This window comes from Mizuhopecten yessoensis, unplaced genomic scaffold (genome assembly GCF_002113885.1).
Source record: "Mizuhopecten yessoensis strain PY_sf001 unplaced genomic scaffold, ASM211388v2 scaffold7635, whole genome shotgun sequence".
Lineage (NCBI taxonomy): Eukaryota > Metazoa > Mollusca > Bivalvia > Pectinida > Pectinidae > Mizuhopecten > Mizuhopecten yessoensis.
The window spans coordinates 806140-829482 of record NW_018407146.1 but is presented as its reverse complement, the minus strand read 5'-3'; the positions used below and the strand labels follow the sequence as shown (position 1 = coordinate 829482).

Here is a 23343-nt window from a genome sequence, read left to right as displayed (position 1 = left end):
TTAAATAGGACCATTCATCCGCATTGGGGAAACAAACTCTATTAAAGTTATATATTAAGGTTAAATACTAAATATACTTTACAATGAATGTTTTAATCATATTAATTATACGCAACGGTCGGGCGGCAATCTATTCGAAAAATTCTGCTAGTCCCGGATTTTTATAGTAGACTCAAACCCCATGCGGCCACTTATGGACGAGACTTACAGAAGATTTTGTATGAGTATTATTTGTCATGCCGCTACAATATAAATTTGTGAAAAACATTGATTTAAGTCCCACATTTTATTGTAAATGTCTAAAGTCGATAAATATTCAAAAGAATTTTAAATTTAGACATACAAAATATCCATCGATGAAAAAACGAGTTCACGACAAATGGGGTAAAAGAGTTATGTTCCCTTGATAGAACTCTTCTTCGTAAAGAAAACGTACTGCCGATGTTTACAAGCAAGCGCACAAGTCGAAGTTGATGCATGTGTATGAGAACATAAGCTGGATTGATTATATATAAAAATTAACACAAGTCTTAACTGAAACTTGAACGTACACACTGTTCATTTGTTCTAAGTTTAAAGTCATGTTTGCGCCATAAGTGGTCAACCACCAACTAAAATCACCACGCTATGGCGATCGCGATCACTGTAGAATAAAGTAGACCATCAAGATATTTTAAACAGGATTCGTGAAACCATGAACGAACTTCAGAAGCTCGAGCACCTGTCCTTGGTGTCTAAAGTCTGTACGGAGCTGGACAATCACTTGGGGCTTAATGACAAAGATCTAGGTAAAATAAAAAACAAAATGTATTGAACCCGTAATTTTCCTGTAACATAAAACATCCGAGGCGGTAATAACTATTGTATCATTTGTACATAAATGTTGTAAGGGTTTTAGAAGAAACCGGAGAGTACGTTTTGAACTCACTCCTTAAACAGTTCAAAAGATAAGTCTGATGTTGACGCTTAGCTGACCTTTCATATATCACTGTCATTGAAAATAGAACCTTAATTTCCATATGTAAACTGTCTGAAAATCAATTTAGACTGTACTTTTACGTTTGCTCTATTCTCTTACAGCTGAATTTATCATATCCTTATCGGAGAAGAATGACACCTTTGATGCTTTCAAGAAAGTCCTTTCAGAAAATGGAGCAGAATTTTCTGTGAGTATAAATTCAAAGATACTTCATGAGGTAAAAAGATGTTTTTACTACAGCCAATAACTTATGAAACTGGGGGACAATGGATTTAAAATATGAATTACGTATAGTTAAATGGCAGACTCCGTCTAGACTAGTCAACCTTAAAACAATAAAATGACAATTACCCAATTATTATATTGTAGTGGGGTCAGATTACCAATCTGCGAAAATATACCATTTGCAGTATTTGTCAAGTGTTGTCTGTTTTTTTCCTTCCACCAGGACTCTCTGATTGCCAACCTGCTGAGGTTGATACACAAGATGAAACCAAAACCACGAGAAAAAGAGGCAACAGATGACAGCTACAAGGAAAACCAGAGAGACGAGGACACAACCCTGAAGAGGAAGCTGTATCCAGGATTAGCTTTAGCAAATGACCAACAAAGCAGGGTAGGAGAAACAGGTTTTAAGAAATATTGTCACCATTTCTAGCTTGGAGTACGTACAAATGTATGTATGTACTAATTATATATAAGTAGTGGACTTTGTCTTTTTTTCTACTAATTATGTCTCCCCTTCGAATGAAGGGAGACATATTGTATTAGTACTGGTTCTTCTTCTGGTTTTTCTGGTTCTTCTAATCACTACTTGTCCGGGCCATAACTTCTAAACCATTAAAGATATCTTAATCAAACTCGAGTATACCTGCATCACCCACAGAAGGTGTGCAGTGCACTGGAACTAGGTCTCGTGTCCCACTTTATACAGAGTTATAGCCCTTTGTTTATTTTAATACCAAGATATCTCTATATAAAGAGATATGGCCCTTTGTTAATTTTTATACTGAAGTTTGTCTATTAATTGGCTAATAAGGCGAGACATATGTTTTTGTTCACAAAAACAAAATTCTAGTTAAATAACTGAAAATAATTTGATGAAGTTTTAAGGTTTGTGTGTTACAGCTTGAGGTTATGTTCTGTACCGCACTTACGTCGGTGTGACTAAGATTAAAGTTACAGTAATCTTCAAAGGTTCAGGGTGTGTCACATACCTCAAGGTCAAAAGGGCATTGGGGGTATAGATACCTGTACCGGTATATGTATAGCGCTGCTAGGTTCCTATCTCCGGAGTTAAACATGTGTAGTTCTGTTTGTTTCTGTTCACATATGTTTTTATTCTTTCAAGAATAATTGTGTTATTTACAAGTTAATTTTAGAGTTATAGTGATATCTGAGTTAAGTGCTGTTTTGTTGTCCTCCTGGCTTTTGTAAAACTTATACAGACTAACAGAAGTCGGATCTGCTGTTTTACTACATCAAATGAAGGTGAAGTAATCTACCAGCATTGAAGTTAAAAAAATGACAGAAAAGTTGTTTTGTCTAATAGATTGCTATGGAAATGTAATTACAAATCTTTGGTCAATTTATTTTCTCTGTTTTCAGCGTTACAACATAATTGACATATGATACTTACCTGTATCTTATCTTAGCTGTTGTGAGGATGCAACACCCTAAATAGAGTCGCAAACAAACAATAATTCAGATTTTTTTAGAAAAAATTGTGGACTGTATAATACTGTTCATATTCTTGAAACCTTTTTGTAGAAATTGTTGGAAGATATTAAAGAGGAAGAAATGGAGGAGACTGATGATATAAAGAAAGAAGACACAGAAGTAGCAGATGACATGATGGGTGAATTGATGGCCCTTATGGCTAACCCTCCGCCTGATAATCAAAGGTAACATATAGATTCACAATTTTCTAGATTGGTGGATTGTAGTGGAATCCGTATTCTGACTCTAACTGCACAATAAGTACGGACTGAGGAGTTGACATGTGCCTGAAGCTGGTAGACATACACAAATTTAAAGTGTGGTTGAAATTTGTTGGTATAAATTCTGAAAAGATTCTTGGATGTTCTGATGGTAGAGTTTACAAATCTTTTAAAAAACTAATCACTATCTTGATTCCATGGCCAAAAATCCTTGTCTTTTATTTACTAACAAACAGCAGAAGGTTACAGTGGTTGGCATATGCTTTTTTTTTATCTTTCTATTATTGAGAGAACCTCTTTATGCTTACCTAATAACCTATTTTGTAGTGAGCGTTCTCATACGCAAAGACAGAATACATGTACATTAACTATCAAGTACCAATATCATAATCTGTAGTGTAGATTGTTAGAGAACTATCATTACCTTTTCTGTTATAAACTTATTTGCTGTCCAAGTGTTCTCTCATCAATATTATTCAATTATAGCCTTTGGCTGAGGTCGATACCTGGATTTATCAACCCAAGAAAAGATATATTAACAGAGGATGCAGTCCGAGGTTAATATATCTTTTCTTGGGTCAATAAATCCAGGAATCGACCGAAGTCAAAGGCTACAATTGTTTTATTATTTTCAAAACAGTAATGTTAGCAATCTGAAAAATAAAACACAGCAAAAAGCTACAGACAATACGTTCGTTTGGAGACATGTCGTTATTCTATTTTTAGAAACACCCAGTCCTTCAACAAAAATCACGCGCTCCAAGTCAATATCGGTTTTTATCTGTGGACACGTGATTCACTTCTGGCCTATCACTTGTCAGGAATAATATGAAAAAATAATAAGTATAAATGCCGTTGTTATTATTGACAGTGATGACAAACCTAAGGAACATAAAAGCAGACATAGTCGCAGTAGAAGTCGAGAGCGAGACAGAAAACGTAGCCGCAGTAGAGAACGTGACAGGAAAAGGTAACTCTTGGATCTTTTAGGGGGGAAAAGCATAGTTGTTTATGTTCATTACCGGTATACAATTCCACATCGGCTGTAAGAACACTTCTTTATCACAATAGTTCATTTGGCTAACAAGCTGATATTTGTTCTGCCCATAATTTTTTGCATCACCCAAAAAAGGAACAAAGAGGAATTACATTTCCTGTCTTCACAAATTGTCATTGGCATGGACAAAGAGATTTGTTTAGTCCAGATAATATCTTTTAAAGGCAATACATGTACAGTTTATTGATGAGATTTGCCTGGGATGATATCTACCTATGTCTCTCTATATACATATATGCTTTGATATCATTGCTTGGCTAAAGTCATGATATTTATTGAGGCTGCTGCAATTTGACTTCTGACGGTGTCAAGGTTATGTATCTTTTGAATTAATTGTCAGCTTTTGATGACATTTACAAAGCTGTCTTCTTTCCAAGTCTCTCACACATCATTTTAAGTACTTGACCAAATTTGTGTATGTGTATTAAACTGATGTGATCTAATTGGCTGATAAATTCTAGATGTAAACTAGAAAAGAATTATCCGATTTTAGTGGAATTTCCTAGTAGACCTTCTATCCAAGTCACTGATCCAGTTTATGCAAGTTAGGTTTGGTTTTATAGAGTTTAACATCCTATCAACAGCTACGGTCATTTTAAGAACGTGTTTATACAAGTTCCTGTTTACTAAATGTTTCTTTTATATAATAAATATAACATATTTATTTTAACAAATCCTATTTACAAATTAATGAATGATCATATCTTTCTAAGACACAAACACAATCGTCGGTCAAGAAGTCGATCACCTAGAGACAGAAAACGAAGTCGTAGCCGTGACAAGCGACGGGACAGATCAAGGTCAAATGACCGAGATAGGAAGCACAGAAGACGGTCAAGGAGTCGAAGTAGGGAGAGACAGAGTAAATACTATCGAGACGAAGAAGACAGAAAGGACCGATACAGGGGAGGGAAAAGTAAGAGAGAGCAGGGGTCAGATGATGAAGAGATTCCGATGGAGCCTGTTGTTGGCAGGGTAGGTAAATTTGTTCTTAAAATCTAACATTTTAATAGTTTCTGTTGTATTGTTACAAGGAACCTTAGATGTCAGTAATGTATTTACTAATTTCAAAAGAAGCTGTGTTATATATACTGATAGTAGGATATAATGGGGGAATACATATTGTCACTACCTTGTGCCAAACACATCGTCCAACCCTGCCATGGACTTGACCACTGTCAAATTGATCGGGTGACCCAGTGGTTAGCACACTAGCTTTTCACCAAGGGGACTGGGGTTTGATTCCCCGATGGGATGTGAAAAGTAATGGAGTCACCTACCCCTTCACATGGGTTTTCTCCGAGTACTCCAGTTACCTCCCACATGAAGACCCTGCACGCTAACATCAGAGACAACAAGAGTGATTAATATAAGTTGAAACGACTTGTTTCATAATTGTTGTAAAATGAATAAAGTTTATATATATATATCAGGTCAGATGATTATCATTTTCCTGCTGACTGGAGAATAGAAGTGTTTTATCATTGTTATTATAGTAATCTTTGTGTTGAGATTGTTAATACAACAAAGCTTTATATATTTAATACTGAGTGCTTGATGCTGACCTGAAAACAGCTGCCAGATACGGAAATTGAGTAATTTTTGAGGAAGTTGTATTTGTTTTTACTTCATGTATATAATGCAAATACAGTTATTAATTGAGATGATATTTGGTGTTGATTGGCAATTAAGGAGGGATTCCATTGACAATTAAAGAGGGATTCCATTGACAATTAAGGAGGGATTCCATTGACAATTAAGGAGGGATTCCATTCATATATTGATGATGTGTGTTAAGTATTCATATAAATATGTATTATATACCTTAGTGAGTATAAGAACAATCCACATTATCATTCTAAGTAAAATTGCAGCCAAATCAAATAACACATGCTACATGTGTTTTTGTTTCTTTTGTGGGTATCCATATTAAATTACATAATAAAATATTCTCTAACATCTCCGTAATGAATCTTCAGTTATTACAATTTCCTTGTTGCTTGTTTTCAGATATTCAAGGGAAGGGTGACGACTATTATGCAGTTTGGTTGCTTTGTACAGCTTGAAGGTCTTAGGAAGAAATGTGAAGGACTTGTTCATATATCACAGGTATGTACATTTTTGTACATGAACTGAAAATATGAGTTAAGTTATATTTAAATATTACTGGCAAATGTTTAGCTAAAATTGTAAAAGTTAAATCATATTATTTACATACAATAAGACATGTTCAACTTGAACAAGTCAGAGGAAAAATAAGGTTATCCAAACATTTAACCATACAATATTCAACAAATAAACGCAAGTAAAAGCTGGTGATTAAAATCTCAAAGATAAACAAAGCAGAAAGGTGCATGTTTATTTTTATTTATATTTTTTTTGGGGGGGGGGTGTCCATTTCATATGCATGTTTTTAATATTGCATTTATATACATGCACAATTTATTGGTAAGCACTTATTCAGCTGTAAAACGAGGACAATTTATATCTATCCAAACTTGCTACATTTTTTAACAAATTTTAATGCTTTCAAATGTTCTGTTCATTTGTATAATATTTATGATAAATTTTCCTGTGATCCTTACAGCTGAGGAGAGAGGGACGAGTGACAAAGGTCAGCGATGTGGTCCAACGAGGTCAAAAGGTCAAGGTCAAAGTGCTGTCATTTACTGGAAGTAAGACAAGTCTTTCAATGAAGGTATGTCAACCCATATTTGTGGATCTATCCTTTTGGAGCGAGTATCCAATAATACCATACATACTTTCAAAAATGGATCATTCAGTTGTAAGCATCACATATACAGTTAGCCAGTGTATACTATATTGCATTCAATAATGCTACATTCACGTATCCCGGTTGAAACGGTAAGTGTGGCGCAGCAATTTTTACTGTCTTTGTTTTAAGGACAAAGTGTTGTGACAATGTTTTGTTTCCTTTTTACAAGGGAAATATAAGATTTTCTGTAGTAAAACATTATATTTTTTAGTTTGACAAATAACACGTTGTTATTTTCCTAAAGTAATTGGCCAAATGTCCTAGCACAAAGTGTCAGTATGAACACAGTTATATATTTTTCTGCACTGATCCAATTTTTACATAGGATGTAGACCAGGATACAGGGGAGGACTTGAACCAGGAGAGAACAAGGTCACTGCTTGGTGGAGAGTTAAAGGATGAAAGTGAGGCTTCTCGTAATCCTGACCGCCCGTCCACTCTACCAATGATGGATCTGCCCGAGACAGACAAAACACAGGACAAGAAGCGTGTCCAGCGAATTTCTTCACCAGAAAAGTGGGAAATCAAACAGATGATAGCTGCTAATGTTATTGACAAATCAGAGCTACCCGACTTTGATGAGGATACTGGTCTACTTCCAAAAGAGGAGGATTCAGGTTTGTTGAGTATTGTAAGGGAGAATTTTGGGGCCTTATATAGGCACCTACCATTAGATAATTTCAGCTTTAGTTTTCCAAAATCAATTTGTTGGTTATATTTTCCAAAAGTCTAAAGGCACAGTCCCCCGTGAAAAGGACATAGAAAAATCACTGAGCTATGAAACAAGTTATATTAGCTTACAATAAACACTGTTGTTGGCCTGGTGGTAGCACACAGAGGGTCTTTATGTAGGAGGAACCTGAGAACCCAGAGAAAACTTATACCGTCAGGCAGGTGACCACACCTTTTCATGTCTGATCAGGGAATTTATCAAACCCCAACTGTCTTGGTAAAAGGCGAGTATGCTTTCCACTGCACCTCGTGACCACCCTGCACTACTCAATCACTCAATGTTTTATTTTATTTTGCAATTCTGATGTGTGTCATTGGAGCTTACAAATTTCATTTTAAACTAAATAGCATGGAATGTTTCTGATCAGACAATATTTAAAAGAAAACCAGGATGTTTTTGTTTGATAGTAGAATGTCATATAATTAACTAAGTCTTAAAAAAAAAAGTTAGAATCATACAAAATGAATTCAGAGCTATGTTTTGCATGTGGCCCAGTTATATTACATTTAATGTTAATGTCCCATTAATTATGATACAACCATTTATACAGATGAGGATGTGGAGATTGAACTGTTAGAGGAGGAACCTCCTTTCCTCAGTGGACACGGGCGAGCAGGAATCGACCTGAGTCCTGTCAAAATTGTCAAGGTAAGTAAAATTGTCTCCATTTATAGATTTAAACTTAATTTATTTGACAACAATTATGCAACACGTTTTCCAATATATATTAATATCTGTGGTTGGCCCACAATGGTCACCATTTGCTGGTCAGTTTGGAGTTGAACATGTTGCCTTACAAAGCCAATGAGATCCAATGTCCATGTTCTATTAAGTCCTAAGGTTCTGTAGCCTTCCACGTATGGATTCCTAATGGAATTTAGTAGTTCAGCTCTAAAAGTAATCAAATTTCAAAGTACAGCTGACTGAACAATAGCCACAAGAGAGTAATATGCGATTTTCAGTTTAAAGATTAAGAACAATTTATCTACACATATAAATGACATTCTATCTCTTTTAGATGAAATGAAATACTTAGGTTTTAGTTACAGCCTAAAGTTATTCCACAAATATATTTTAGAGATTACATAAAAAAACATATATTCTCGTTTCCAGAATCCTGATGGTTCACTGTCCCAGTCCGCCATGATGCAGAATGCCCTTCAGAAAGAGCGGAGGGAGTTGAAACAGGTTCAACGAGAGGCAGAAATGGGCAGTGTCCCGGCAGGTCTCAACAATCACTGGATAGACCCCATGCCTGAAGGTGAGTCAGACTTTAAACTAAAAATGGCTGGTATTACCTCGAAATACAAATGATACTTCCAATAGTAAGATTCAGAGATTTGGTTTTCAATTTGATAAAAAATCTCAGTTCTATTGAATTGTTTTATTTATGCTGCCGTCTCTCTTAACAAGACCCAATCAAATTCAGAATTTTATTATAAACCAACAAAATAATTGGGTTCCAACATTGAAAATGGATGAGGATAGACTCTTACAATCCCAAAAATTATCCCATGCCAGCAAGATGATACGGTAACAGTGCTGTCTGGAATACCTGACTCTTACTATCAGAAAAATTATCCCATGCCAGCCAGATGATACAGTAACAGTGCTGTCCGGAATACCTGACTCTTACAATCAGTAAAATTATCCCATGCCAGCCAGATGATACGTTTACAGTGCTGTCCAGAAAACCTGACCCTTTCTATCAGTAAAATTATCCCATGCCAGCCAGATGATACGGTAACAGTGCTGTCAGGAATACCTGACTCTTACAATCAATAAAATTATCCCATGCCAGCCAGATGATACTGTAACAGTGCTGTCCGGAATACCTGACTCTTACAAGCGGTAAAATTATCCCATGCCAGCCAGATGATACGGTAACAGTGCTGTCAGTAATACCTGACTCTTACAATCAATAAAATTATCCCATGCCAGCCAGATGATACGGTTACATAACAGTGCTGTCCGGAATACCTGACTCTGACAAGCAGTAAAATTATCCCATGCCAGCCAGATGATACGATAACAGTGCTGTCCAGAATACCTGACTCTTACAATCCCAAAAATTATCCCATGCCAGCCAGATGATACGGTTACATAACAGTGCTGTCTGGAATACCTGACTCTTACATTCAGTAAAATGATCCCAGGCCAGCCAGATGATACGGTTACATAACAGTGCTGTCCAGAATACCTGACTCTTACAATCAGTAAAATTATCCCAGGCCAGTCAGATGATACGGTTACAGAATAGTGCTGTCCAGAATACCTGATGAGACCCAATTTTTTAGTAGAATTGTTTTAATAGCAGAACACATTGTTTAATTAGATGCCTTATGACAAAACAGACTGAAAATAATAAGTATATACTACATTGTATTTTGATATTAACAGCTGAAGGACGACAACTTGCTGCAAACATGAGGGGCATTGGAATGACTCCAAACGACATTCCAGACTGGAAGAAGCATATCACAGGGGGACAGAAGGCGTCTTACGGTAAAAAGGAGAATAAGTCTTTACTAGAACAGAGGCAGGGTCTACCCATCTACAAACTCAAGGAGGAACTTGTCAAGGTCAGTAGGACACTTTTAACTCAGTAAGATGGGGGCCAGACTCAGGCAAGGATCAAGCCATAGGTCATTAGGGGTTAAGTTCATTGTTATAACAGCCTATTGCTCTTGTTCCTGTTATCTCAGGGTTAAATAAAAAGATCCAATTATTTAGCGAGATTTGTACATCTTTTATCAAATCATCCTAGCAAAACACAAAATATCTAAGGAAAGTTTCAATTGAAAAAAAAAAGTTATTTTAAAACAGGTTCCTATGTGATATTAAAGTGTAAAAATGTGCTTCACTAAATATTTGTAGAGATATGAATTCATGATTGTCTCTTAAAGTGACATAATGCAAAAAAAAATTGGCAAAATATTGTTTAATACTACCGAAATAGTTACATATTAAATAACTTATTTGCAATTCTTTAAATATGTATCTTTGTAAACTTTATATTCAGGCTGTCAGTGACAACCAAGTGTTGATTGTGATTGGGGAGACAGGGTCAGGGAAGACAACTCAGATCACACAGTACCTGGCCGAAGCTGGGTACACAACACGTGGGAAAATAGGATGTACCCAGCCCCGTCGTGTAGCCGCTATGTCTGTTGCCAAGAGAGTATCAGAGGAGTTCGGGTGTCGCCTGGGTCAAGAGGTATGTTTATTGTCAAATTTCAGGGAAGGAATGAGGTCAGTCTGTCTGTCCGTCTTTTTACTTTTTGCGTGATATCCTGTGAAGATGAGGTCAGATTTTGATCAAACTTTGATGATGTATTACTTATTCAAATCCCTCTTTCAGATTTAATGAACAGCAATATCTATGCATATTTAATGATGGTGCTGCATTCTGATTGGTCATACACATGGCGTGCTGCATTCTGATTGGTCATACACATGGTGGGCCCTTGCTGACCTGTCAGTCAGTGTTCTAGTTTATAAGGATGGTAAATGATCAGAAATTCTCCTGACATTCTTCTTTTAGCTCAACAATTATGATATTATGTACTGATATTATTTTGCTTGATATAGCAGACCACTGTTTTGTTTACATCACAACTTCCGCTGAATAGAAGTGACTTTGTCTGAAATTGATGTGTTGAACTTGAAGAAATAAAAAAGAGAAAACTAAACAGTTATAATCAGCCTTGAGACAGACATTTGATTACAAATGATCTACTTTGCATTTCATTAAACTTTTCTCCAGAGATATGGAGGTATCACTAATCTAAAACAATATTTAAATCCCTGAATAGAAGACAAGAAAATGAGAGAAGTCCTATGAATGCTAAATGACGGGAACAGTTGATATCAGATACATTTATAATATGATTTTATTTTTTAAGGATAAATATTTTAACAACAATTTCCCCCTGCATGTGTTATAGGTTGGTTACACGATGCGTTTTGAGGACTGTACGAGCCCAGAGACAAAGATTAAGTACATGACAGATGGTATGTTGTTGAGAGAATGTCTGATAGATCCGGACCTCCTGCAGTACGCCATCATCATGTTGGACGAGGCTCATGAACGTTCCATACACACAGATGTCCTGTTTGGACTCCTCAAGGAGGTACATGCTTGTTCAACAATTTCTCAATTATAAAATATCTGAAAAGATGGAAAAAAATAGTTGATTTTCAATTATAGTTTTTCTGCGTCTCTTGATCGTTTTTGTGGTCTTTATAGCCAATTAAAACCTTGATTCCTAATAAATAACTTATGTTACAGGAGTTACAATAAACACAATTTTGGCAATTGATACTAAAATTCAAGGTTCACACTTTAAGGATGATCTCAAATCTGGACCCAACAATTTGAGCATATATTATTGAATAATATTATTAGCTAATATTTGGATATGCCTACAGATATAAAGAATATGAAATTATGGGTAATATTAAAAAAGCACCGGTTTTACTAATTTTACTGTCTGAAATAAGATTTTGAAGAGTCACACAAGTGACATCTTAAAATTAGCATAAATATTGAAACCAACCTGAGGAAAGTATATATGTAGCAAAGATATATGATTTTATAAATGACCGTTTTCTTCAATATTATAGAATACAGCATGTTCATTGACATTTTATTGTAGGCGGTCAAAAAACGTAAAGAACTGAAGCTGATCGTTACTTCTGCCACGCTAGATGCTGTCAAATTTTCACAGTACTTCTTCGAAGCAGTAAGTACAATTTTCAACAGATATCTAGACTGTTGGGTGCTAGTGCTTGTTTTGAATTCAATAAAAGTAAAGGAAAGAAAAGAATTGAAGAATTTTATATTTAAGGATGACAATTTTCTTTGTTTCAAAGCCGTATAATACATTGTAAAACAATTTTGCAGCTTTCAAACTTCATTATACCAATAAATATATAAATTAACTAATATATACGTTCTCACCATCCATGTTAAAGTGGATATTTCTCCACCCTTAATGTTCCTTCTTACAGCCCATCTTTACCATCCCTGGTCGGACATACCCAGTGGAGGTGCTATACACAAAAGAGGCTGAGACAGACTACTTGGACGCTTCCATGATCACAGTAATGCAGATACACCTTATGGAGCCGCCAGGTAAGTGCACACCTGTCACAGGTGTATACTCATATATACAGAAGTCCTGTGTAGGTGTGGGGACATGATGTTCAATCTACAGACGCATTATACTGTACATTAACTTTACATTTTATAGGTTATTTCCCATTCAATGCAGCCATAAATACTAACACTACTTTATTTTATTTTGCCCTAAACAATGTCATTAATCAGTCATACAAACCATTCTGACTTCATCGCAGAAAAGTTGTATTATTAATAGCTTTGATTTTTGTTAAGTGCTATAGTTGGAAATATTTTAAAGTTTCATAATTTTGAATAATGTAAAGTAAAAGCCTTAGAATGATTTTCATTTTTCCTTGTAAAATTGTGAAAGGAATTTAAAAAGGCTTACACTTGTATTGTTTAAGTTTGTATTCAACTTGAGTGTATATTTTTGAGTTAAACATTTTATATGTGTATCAACAACACTTTTTATCTCCTTGAACAGGTGATGTCTTACTCTTCCTCACTGGTCAAGAAGAAATTGACACGGCCTGTGAGATCCTGTACGAGCGAATGAAGGCCCTCGGTCCTGAAGTCCCAGACCTTATCATTCTCCCTGTGTACAGTGCTCTTCCCAGTGAAATGCAGACCAGGATCTTTGAGCCGGCTCCTCCTGGGTCTAGGAAGGTGGTTATTGCAACTAACATTGCAGAAACATCGCTCACAATAAACGGAATTTATTACGTTGTAGATCCTGGATTTGTGAAACAGAACGTTTATAATTCTAAAACTGGAATGGATCAGCTGATTGTTACTCCAATCTCACAGGTAACGACTTTACTAATATTACAATCGTTAGTGAATTATTTAGAGATTTATTTGATGTTAAATTCATTAATGATCAAATTAAGTCAGAAAGATTTAGTTTATTTTTTGTACTTGCTTGAAATTTGCAGGGAATGTTAATTTTGATTTTTACTTTTATATCAACCTCGATATTCAAAATATCACAAAAACTGACATGTTAGAAATCTGTAATGGACTAAGTTTTATACAATTGTATGTTCATATCTCTAACCCAGGCTCAGGCTAAACAGAGAGCAGGCCGGGCAGGACGAACTGGTCCTGGTAAATGTTACAGACTATACACAGAGCGAGCATATCGTGATGAGATGCTGGCCACAAACGTCCCGGAGATCCAGAGGACTAACTTAGCCAGTACTGTGCTGTCCCTGAAGGCGATGGGCATCAACGATCTACTGGCATTCGCCTTCATGGACGCTCCGCCAATGCAGACATTAATCTCAGCAATGGAACAACTGCATGCTCTCACTGCCCTGGATGATGAAGGTCTGCTGACCAGACTTGGACGTAGGGTAAGTAAACAGTCTGTTTTCCCAATCAAGATAGCGGTCATTTTTTACATCAACTGACATTACAGACCTTACTGTCATTAACTGACATTAACCGACATTCACTGACATTAACCGACATTAACTAACATTAACCGACATTAACTGAAACACATTTTCTCTGCAGATAAATTAATTTTAAAGGCTAAGTTTGTTTTGAACACAAACAGGAGTTGAAAACTTAAACAAAATAAGTTTTTGATTCCTGTTTGTGTTAGAAACAAATTTAGCCTTTATCATTCATAACTAACTGATGAAACTTATTCCAAAAATTAATCTTAGTTTTCACAATTAATTATTTGACAGTTTTCTCAATCGGAAAGCATCATCAACGATTATTTGACTTTTCTTCCTGTCATTGTGAATGAATTTTTGACTTGCTGTCATAAAAAGTTTATTGTTTTAAAAAATTTCTGAGATGTAACAGCTGACAGTTTTATTGATCGCTGAGTTCCTCTTGGTGTCAGGAATCATTTTTCAGATGAAAATGTGGCATTAATTAAGCAAATTGTCATTTGTGACATTAAGTGAAATGTGAAATTAAATGAAACACATTTCTCTGCAAATATAAACTTAATTTAAGTTACAAAGAGGAGTTAGTGTCAAACTATTTGGTATGGAACTAAATTTGGAGGGGGAAATAGTTTTATGAATAGGTGATATGTTTTTAGAAAATGTGACATAAAGCATCTCAACAAAAAATGGTATTCTTTATGTGAATGATTTGCAGTTTGACCAGGAAGTGGTCTTTCCCAGGATAATGGAACTCTTAATGAATATGAATGTTTATAGCAGAGTTCTCACAATATGAAGACATAGAGTGAAGTTCTTGTGAAGGAAAAATTGTAACAGATTTAATGTCCAATGTTTACTTTAACAATGTAATATCACTATATTATATATGACATATGTCTTGTTGATTTTCATTCAAAAATACATAATATTTTGATAATTCCTGGATACAACATTCACTCAGAAGTCAGATTAATCTTAATCATTGATAGATTGTAGAACAGTCAAGTATGTGAGAAGAATGGAAGAATGGATGTAGCATTTTCTTAAGTTGAAACGGGGATATAATTGCATTTTTTATTTATTTTTGTACACATATCTGGAATAATCACTTCCACATAGTAATATTAAAAAGGTAAATATTTTAATCAAAATATATTTATTTCTGTATTTTATCAGATGGCCGAGTTTCCACTGGAGCCGATGTTATCAAAGATGTTGATCATGTCTGTCCATCTGGCATGCAGTGACGAAATTCTCACAGTTGTGTCCATGTTGTCTGTACAGAACGTTTTCTACAGACCCAAGGTAGGTCATTGTGTATGACCCAAGTTAAAGAAATCGTGTGTACCCAAGGTAGATAACTCTGCTTTACTTACACAACTAAGATGAGAGTAACAGCCTCACACCACAATTAATTTCCCTATATGTTCTTACCAAAGAGATACCATTTAAAAAACCAGTTTTATAATCTTGCTCAAACCCGACTGTTATAGGTTTTGTTCAGGTATCCAAGACACGTTAGTGGTGAGCTGGACAAATATTCATGACTGACATTTTTTAAATGATAATCATGTCAACATAACCCTGTTGTACTATGATATGACCCTAAAAATTCATGCTCAGGGAACCAACAACATACCATATTCTTCTGCCATTTTGGTACGACAGATAGTTTCAATTCATTCACATGAAATAAATAAAAGTAAAAACTCATTTAAAAATTAGCCTAAAAAATGTGAAATGCACTACAATCGTGTACAACGAACCAGAAGCATTACTGAAATCAGAGGCCTTATACCTACACAAGTTAGATAACTCTGCTTTACTTACACAAGTTAGATAACTCTGCTTGTTAGATAACTCTGCTTTACCTACACAAGTTAGATAACTCTGCTTTACTTACAAACGTTAGAAACTCTGCTTTTGTAACACAAATTAAATAACTCTGTAATACTGTAACAAGTAAGATAGTGGTTGGCAATTCAATAAAGACTCAATAGATAACTGTTGTTAATTGTCATTTCAAGAATAGTTTTCCCTTTCAAGTTTGTCTGAACTTGATTGTCGAAAAATGAAGAATGATTGAGTCTATCATATTGAGAGGTATGTGGATATGGATATTCTACTCCTGGGTGTAAAATTTGGTGTCAAAATATGCTTACCTGGTAATTTACAAATTAAGCAGAATTTGCTGTCATCTAGTTGGACTATTCCACATGAGCGCTCTAGATGGGACACATTTACACACGTGGGAGAACACTTAGTGTGCATGCATATGTTGTTGTTTTTCCAGGACAAGCAAGCAATGGCTGATCAGAAGAAGGCCAAGTTTCATCAGTCAGAGGGTGACCATCTGACACTGTTGTCTGTCTATAACTCATGGAAAAACAACCGCTTCTCGAGTCCCTGGTGCTATGACAACTTTGTCCAAATACGCACACTAAAACGGGCACAGGATGTCCGCAAACAGATGCTTGGCATTATGGACAGGTATGCAAGCATGGCCAAAATGATATTAAGAGAATGCAATGATAGCTATGTGTGCCATTATGATATTAAAGAAACAGAAGGATTTCCATTAAGATATTAAAGGTATAGATAGCAATAGGGATAGTAAACATTATTTAAAGGTATGTAATCATTCATGAGAATCTCTTTACCTGTGATGTTTTAGATTGTAAAATGAATAATAATTGCTATATCCCCAATTTAAGTGTCTCTGGATATTAACTGTCGAACTTCCATAAATGTGTCATGTGACTTATGGCAGAAATAGGACATTTCCTCTTGAATTACGTTGCTATTTTTGTTTTCATCAATAAATTTTTTGAGTCAAGTTGAAATGTTTTGAAGTATAATAAACATCCATTCATTATAAAATCATTGAAAATTCAAAATAACAAATCGAAGTGAAAAAATACCTGTACATTAACATGGGCAATTGATAACCGTGCAAACAAAGGACTTGGACATTTTTTTAAACAATAGAAATACTGCAGGACCTCACAAAAATTCTCATTGCCTATAAGCCAAAGCAATTTTTTTCTCAAAAAAATAGGAAAATGGATTTTATAAGAAGGAATGCTCAGATAAAAAAGGATATTGCGTGTTTGTAATAGAAAGTGGCATTTATTAGGTTGAATAACTTATTATGGAACAATTAGCTTGATATAAACTCTTAAGTTGTACAAAGGATCCTTCTTCTTCAGTTAAGATTAATAATATTCTTATATCCCAAGTCACATTATTTATAGAAGCACTCCTATTTTTTATTTCCCCATTAGACACAAGCTAGATGTGGTAAGCTGTGGAAAGAATACTGCTCGGGTACAGAAGGCCATTTGCAGTGGATTCTTTAGAAATGCTGCCAAGAAGGACCCCCAGGAGGGTTATAGGACACTGGTAGACAGCCAGGTAGTCTACATACATCCGTCTAGTGCCCTGTTCAATAGGCAGCCAGACTGGTAAGTACTGACCCTAATTTCTAGGGAAAAATATAACTTTTTCACAAAAGGAGGCAATGCTGTCATACTTTCAGTAATATATATATATATACTATTTATATACTATTATATATAAAGTCAGTAATATATATTATTAAATTGTTTTTATATATATTTTTTTCAATTTCAACGAAAAATAAGGAAAATGCTGGGAGAATATTTTCATACATTTAAAAAAGCAAAATCTGAATATTTTAACAGAAATAAGTGTTAAGCATCTGTATCAAATTCATGTATCATTATCACATGACCAACCCTTTTACTGGAAACTTGTGACATACTCTGAGTGAATATTCAATTATGAAGTATGTTTGTCATGAATCGGTAAGGACGGTCATTTTGTGAAATTTGAATAATATACTTGATTCAAACTTTTTAAGATGCATCGTACAACCAAATATATGTGAAACAATGCTTCTGCACTAATCAAATTGATGGAGACATAACTGATGTAATTCTTTGTTGCTAGGGTGATATACCATGAACTGGTGCTAACGACAAAGGAGTACATGCGTGAGGTGACAGCCATCGATCCAAAATGGCTGGTGGAATTTTCGCCCAAATTCTTCCGATTTGCCGACCCAACAAGACTAAGCAAGCACAAGAAGCAGCAGAAAATTGAACCCCTGTACAACAAATATGAGGAGGCAAACTCATGGAGGATTTCACGGGCTTTCAAGAAGGTTCACACCAAAGTCACGTTCTGAGGCTCTTAGTACAGACATACATAGGAAACAATTCCTGTAGGATCTCACCTACTCTATGGAAAGCTCATCATTAGAGACTCGTTCTGAGGCTCTTTGGAGGGACCTATATAGGAAACAACTCACGGAGGATCTCATGTGTTTATTGAATGGTCCTCACTTCATTCTGAGATCCTTAGGACAGACCTACTGTACATAGGACACAATTCCTGTAGGATCTCACCTACTCTATGCTAAGGTCATCACATTAAAGACACATTCTGAGGCTCTTTGGAATTGGTTGATACCATACTTTCTTTTGCCAATGGTTGAGGTTGAATAGCTTGTACACGATACAAAACTGTTTTCTTTCTTGTTTAAGAAATTACCAACAATGCCGTGTTCTGAAGTGTCTTGGGAAACATTTCTGGCAATACCATATACATGACATATTGCCCCGAATTGTTACACTACAGGACCTGTGTTCGTCCGAGGACGTGTACATTGTTTTGTTACACTACAGGACCTGTGTTCGTCTGAGGACGAGTACATTGTATTGTTACACTACAGGACCTGCGTTCGTCTGAGGACGTGTACATTGTATTGTTAGACTACAGGACCTGTGTTCGTCTGAGGACGTATACATTGTATTGTTACACTACAGGACCTGTGTTAGTCTAAGGACGTGTACATTGTATTGTTACACTACAGGGCCTGTGTTCGTCTGAGGACGTGTACATTGTATTGTGACACTACAGGACCTGTGTTCGTCTGAGGACGTGTACATTGTATTGTTACACTACAGGACCTGTGTTCTTCTGAGGACGTGTACAATGTATTGTTACACTACAGGACCTGTGTTCGTCTGAGGACGTGTACATTGTATTGTATGTTTCATTGGACATCGAGAATCTCCATCAAATGAAGTATAGGTCAACATGACAAATTGCCCACTGTTATGACACTACAGGATCTGTGTGTTAATTATATAAGTTATCTGAGGATTACGTGATTGTACATGTATTACTGTACGGAACCAGGTCTTACAGTATGAGCTGACCATTCTGATATTTTATGTATAAGCCTAATTTTACTGATATCAGAAAAATAAAACTGTGTGTTTCCTGTCAACATTATTCATTGGACAATAATTTTGAAAGAAATTGAAAACTTCTATAAATCACTCCAGTTGGCCTGAATTGAAGCCTGAAGGTGTTTTAGTATGGGAGGAAATTGGAGTACATGTACCAAAAACACCCAAGTGGCTGGGAAAATGACTCGATGGCTTCATATCTGATCAGGGAATCAAAAGATGCTGTCTTGTTAAAATGTGAATGTTCTAACTGTTCGCTACCTGGCCACTGTTATAAGATACCAATAAATACAGGATAATGGAAACAACTTGTATTTTGTTATGGACGTAATATCAATTTACAAGAAACATTGATCACATATTGATGTGCGGTTACACCTGTCTATACAGACCATCTAAGGATTCAGAAGAAAGCAAAAACGTTCTAGATGGACTTGTAGTCATTGTAGACAAGTTATTGATAAAATGAAAAAAGTTCTCGGGGAATTATTGAATTAGTAATTATATACAGGTAGTGTTATGTTATGATAACTGTTTAGAGACATAATCTCCCTAAACTTTAGTCAGGCTAATTTAAAGGCACTTAAGTCTGTAACTCCTTTTCTTCTCCTCGTCAAGATCCTTTCTGTGGTCATACTTACAAATCTCATAATGAACAAAGAATTTTGGTACAGGTCAAGTGGTTCTGCTCGGCGTTTGTGAAACAACTGAGGTTTCTGTCAACAGATCTAGATGGATGTTTGTGTTTTAACTAGTTTAGGGACCACTTCTATTGAAATACCAAAGTCTTAATCTGAATCTTTTTTTAAAATGTCCCCAAAATGGTCAGCATTAACTTGTGAAGTCACTTCAACACCAAATTGCATCAGTTTTTCTTCTTTTCATGAAACACAATCCTCCTGAATATCTTAGTTCATTGTCAGAAAACACCATGAAATTATGCTATATACAATACATTTACTATTTTTGTGTTGAATTTTGGCAAATCATGTTTCAAAGGAATCATTCGTGCAATGCACATTGATTAAAGTATATAACTAAAAATATAAAGCTGTAGTCATTTTTAGCTCACCTGGCCCAAAGGGCCAAGTGAGCTTATATGCCATGGTGCGGAGTCCGTCCGTCCGGCGTCAATATTTTACTTTAAACAACTTCTTATCAATGACCGAAAGGCCCAGGGTACTGATATTGGCCCTGTATCATGCTGGGATGAAGGGCTACCAAGCTTGTTCAAATGAATGACCTTAACCCACTTTCAAGGTCACAGGGGTCAAATGTCGTAAAATCTTCAAACGACTTCTCCTGAATAACCAAAAGGCCCAGGGTACTGAAATTTGGCCAGTAGCATGCTGGGATGAAGGACTACCAAGTTTGTTCAAATGAATGACCTTGACCCACTTTCAAGCTAAAGTCCTCATTCAAGGTCACAGGCTTCATATGTTTAAATCTTTTAATAGGTTCTTATTAATCAAACACTGATATTCTGCCTGTAGCTGTACATGTATTTTAGTCCACTTTTAAGATTACAAGTGTGAGATTAATACCAGGTGAGCGATGCAGGCCCATTGGGCCTCTTGTTATTTACAACTGTCAGAAATCTTAAACATACATCCAAATTGAAGGTGTGAGTGTGTTATATACTTACATTGGTAGAGTGACAATTTGAATCACTAAAGCAGTCAAATAACAATGGATATCTTTGTTCATCAAGCTGTATTTTAGCCTTTAAAAACAAATTGTCTGTAAGATTATACAGATCCATAGTAGGTATCCAGAATCAAGCCAATGACAAACTGTCCCTAAACAACTTGTTGCTGTATATAGTATAGGGCTATAAAATACCTGAAAATCCATTATGGTTATCTACAATTACTTTCAGGTTACAAGGGTCAAATGTGTTTAAGAATGAAACACAAAGAACCATGAGGTCCCACTTAATCCAAGGTTAAAGAAGTCAAATTTGGTAAAATTTATATGTTATGTACTTCTACAAAATAATGAGGTCTGGGTTATTAGTTAATAAATGACTTTGACCCAGTTTCGAGGTCACAGGGATCAAATGTTTAAAAACTTTCAAGATCTTTGTGACAACTATTGGTGCCAGGTAATTGTACTGTCACATCCAATGGTAAAGGTCTATCAGATTTTTTGGAATAATGACATCAATCCACTTCCAAAGGCGCAAGTGGCATATAATGTATGTATTAAACATTTCTAACAATAAGACCTAAATTGTTGATGCTGTGGGATACTGTTTCTTCTGAACAGTTGATCGCATTTGCTTTAAAGCATCCTTGAGACCAGAGTACAAAAAGGAAGGGTGATGCAGGTCTAAAGTTTGGAAATATTATCAATATTACTTTCAATGAGAATATCTTGCCATATTTGTTGAACAATACAAATAGAGGGATACCACAACTGCTGTCTCTTGGTCGGTCACTTTTAGCTACCAACAACACGGGTTTGGTCTCATTTTGCCATTCACAATGCAGCACTGGTCAGCTTGTCTCCCTAGACACCTCTGGTTAGCTTGTTGTCTCCCTAGACACTTCTGGTTAGCCAGTTGTCTCCTTAGACACTTCTGGTTAGCCTGTTGTCTCCCTAAACACCTCTGGTTAGCTTGTTGCCTCCCTAAATACCTCTGGTTATCTTTATGTCCTTATAGACACATCTGGTTAGCCCCGTTGTGTCCCTAGACACCTCTGGTTAGCTTTACGTCCTCATAGACACCTCTGATTTACCTAAACACCTGTGGTTAGCTTGTCGTCTCCCCAGACACCTCTGGTTAATCAGTTGTCTCCCCAGACACCTCCGTTTATCCGTTGTCTCCCTAGACAAGTATAGTTAGCCCATATGTACACATGCTCAGCCAGTTGCCTCCTGATCAGCATGTTGTGAGAATAACTAGTGTGGTTTTCAAGTTTGACATTTTAATGAGATGTTTCTTTTAGTGGCTAATTACCAATTAATTATTCCATTTCCAGTTGATTAATTACTGTCACTTATCTTTGTATAATGTTCTAAATGCTTTGGCTATTCAGACAAAAAGTTAATCGTTTATGAAATTAGAACATATACGTAATGTAAAACATGCATATGGTCCCGCTCACGCTTGAAAGAAACACAGCGAAACGCAAAGTTAAGCAAAGGTCAAACACGTCACGAAAGTCGATGAAGCTGGGGAAAAATAGATCACAGTAATACATTCGATCTATTGATGTAGTACTAATACGCTAGATGTGATTGACTTCTGGTGTATCAGCTAGGGTATTGTAGCTAAATGCAAAGTTCAACCTGGATGGTACATTGCACGTACGTACACGTGTACCAATGAAAACGGCATACACTTGATGACCTCTCCTCTATGTACAGGTTTCGGTACAGGCGGGAATTGCGTAAATTAGTGCACGTGTACCAGAAATACGTCATCCAATTGTATGGGTGCAGTGAGAGACCTGACACGATGAGTAACACTGTCATCAGTAAAATGTAGGTAGTTTCAAATTAACAACAGCTATTTTCCTCTTTGTTTAAATTGTTTGAGAATGAAATACCGGAACACCTACAGCACCCAACTTTGTCGCGACGGACCGTGTTACTATGACACATAGCAGACAACATTTTACTAAAAGCACACGGCGTGTACGTTGTCCTTTGTTCAGAGTGAATTCGATATTTCCGACATGTATCTAGGTATATTGAATACAAAAAGCCATCAGTAATACAACCTGCCTAAGTAAATACTGTCATATTTTATTAAAAAATTGACTGGGAAATTGCTGGCCATTTTCACAATTAAATGGCCGTACAAAGTGCGTGCACGAAACGCGCGTGGTGCCAAATGCGGTTAAAACATTTAGGCGCAAATGTAAAACAATACTTGTTGACATGTGTACGTCGATTCGGTGGTAATTACTCCCTAAATGTCATAATGGTATAACGTGTGTGACGCTCTTGGGAAAAATCATAAATTATCGGTAATTATGTCGTGTTATTATTTAGTAATTACTGAAAGTCCTTTGACATTTTCACCGCCGGAGTATGTCGC

The 23343-nt window shown here is 35.9% G+C and overlaps 1 protein-coding gene across 1 annotated transcript; it reads left to right on the top strand.

Annotated features, from left to right (window-relative positions):
* The first annotated feature begins 429 nt into the window (after window positions 1-429).
* On the top strand, window positions 430-18808 carry LOC110454018 (ATP-dependent RNA helicase DHX8-like). Its single transcript, XM_021503325.1, has 22 exons — window positions 430-788; window positions 1081-1166; window positions 1428-1595; window positions 2750-2883; window positions 3791-3889; window positions 4690-4951; window positions 5987-6085; window positions 6564-6674; window positions 7078-7369; window positions 8036-8133; window positions 8599-8746; window positions 9886-10067; window positions 10508-10702; window positions 11433-11618; window positions 12144-12230; window positions 12499-12622; window positions 13095-13417; window positions 13672-13965; window positions 15193-15321; window positions 16310-16506; window positions 17301-17480; window positions 17989-18808. Exons 1-22 carry the CDS (start codon window positions 695-697, stop codon window positions 18224-18226), a joined length of 3726 nt encoding a protein of 1241 aa, XP_021359000.1. The 5' UTR covers window positions 430-694; the 3' UTR covers window positions 18227-18808.
* Window positions 18809-23343: the final 4535 nt, after the last annotated feature.

What these genes read in the sequence shown, in the direction of transcription:
- LOC110454018 (XM_021503325.1), top strand. Translation starts at nt 695, where the DNA reads ATGAACGAACTTCAGAAGCTCGAGCACCTGTCCTTGGTGTCTAAAGTC. An exon ending in AAAATGGAGCAGAATTTTCT is followed by an intron (nt 1,167 to 1,427) that starts GTGAGTATAAAT and finishes TCCTTCCACCAG; the next exon opens with GACTCTCTGATTGCCAACCT. An exon ending in GACTTGTTCATATATCACAG is followed by an intron (nt 6,086 to 6,563) that starts GTATGTACATTT and finishes TGATCCTTACAG; the next exon opens with CTGAGGAGAGAGGGACGAGT.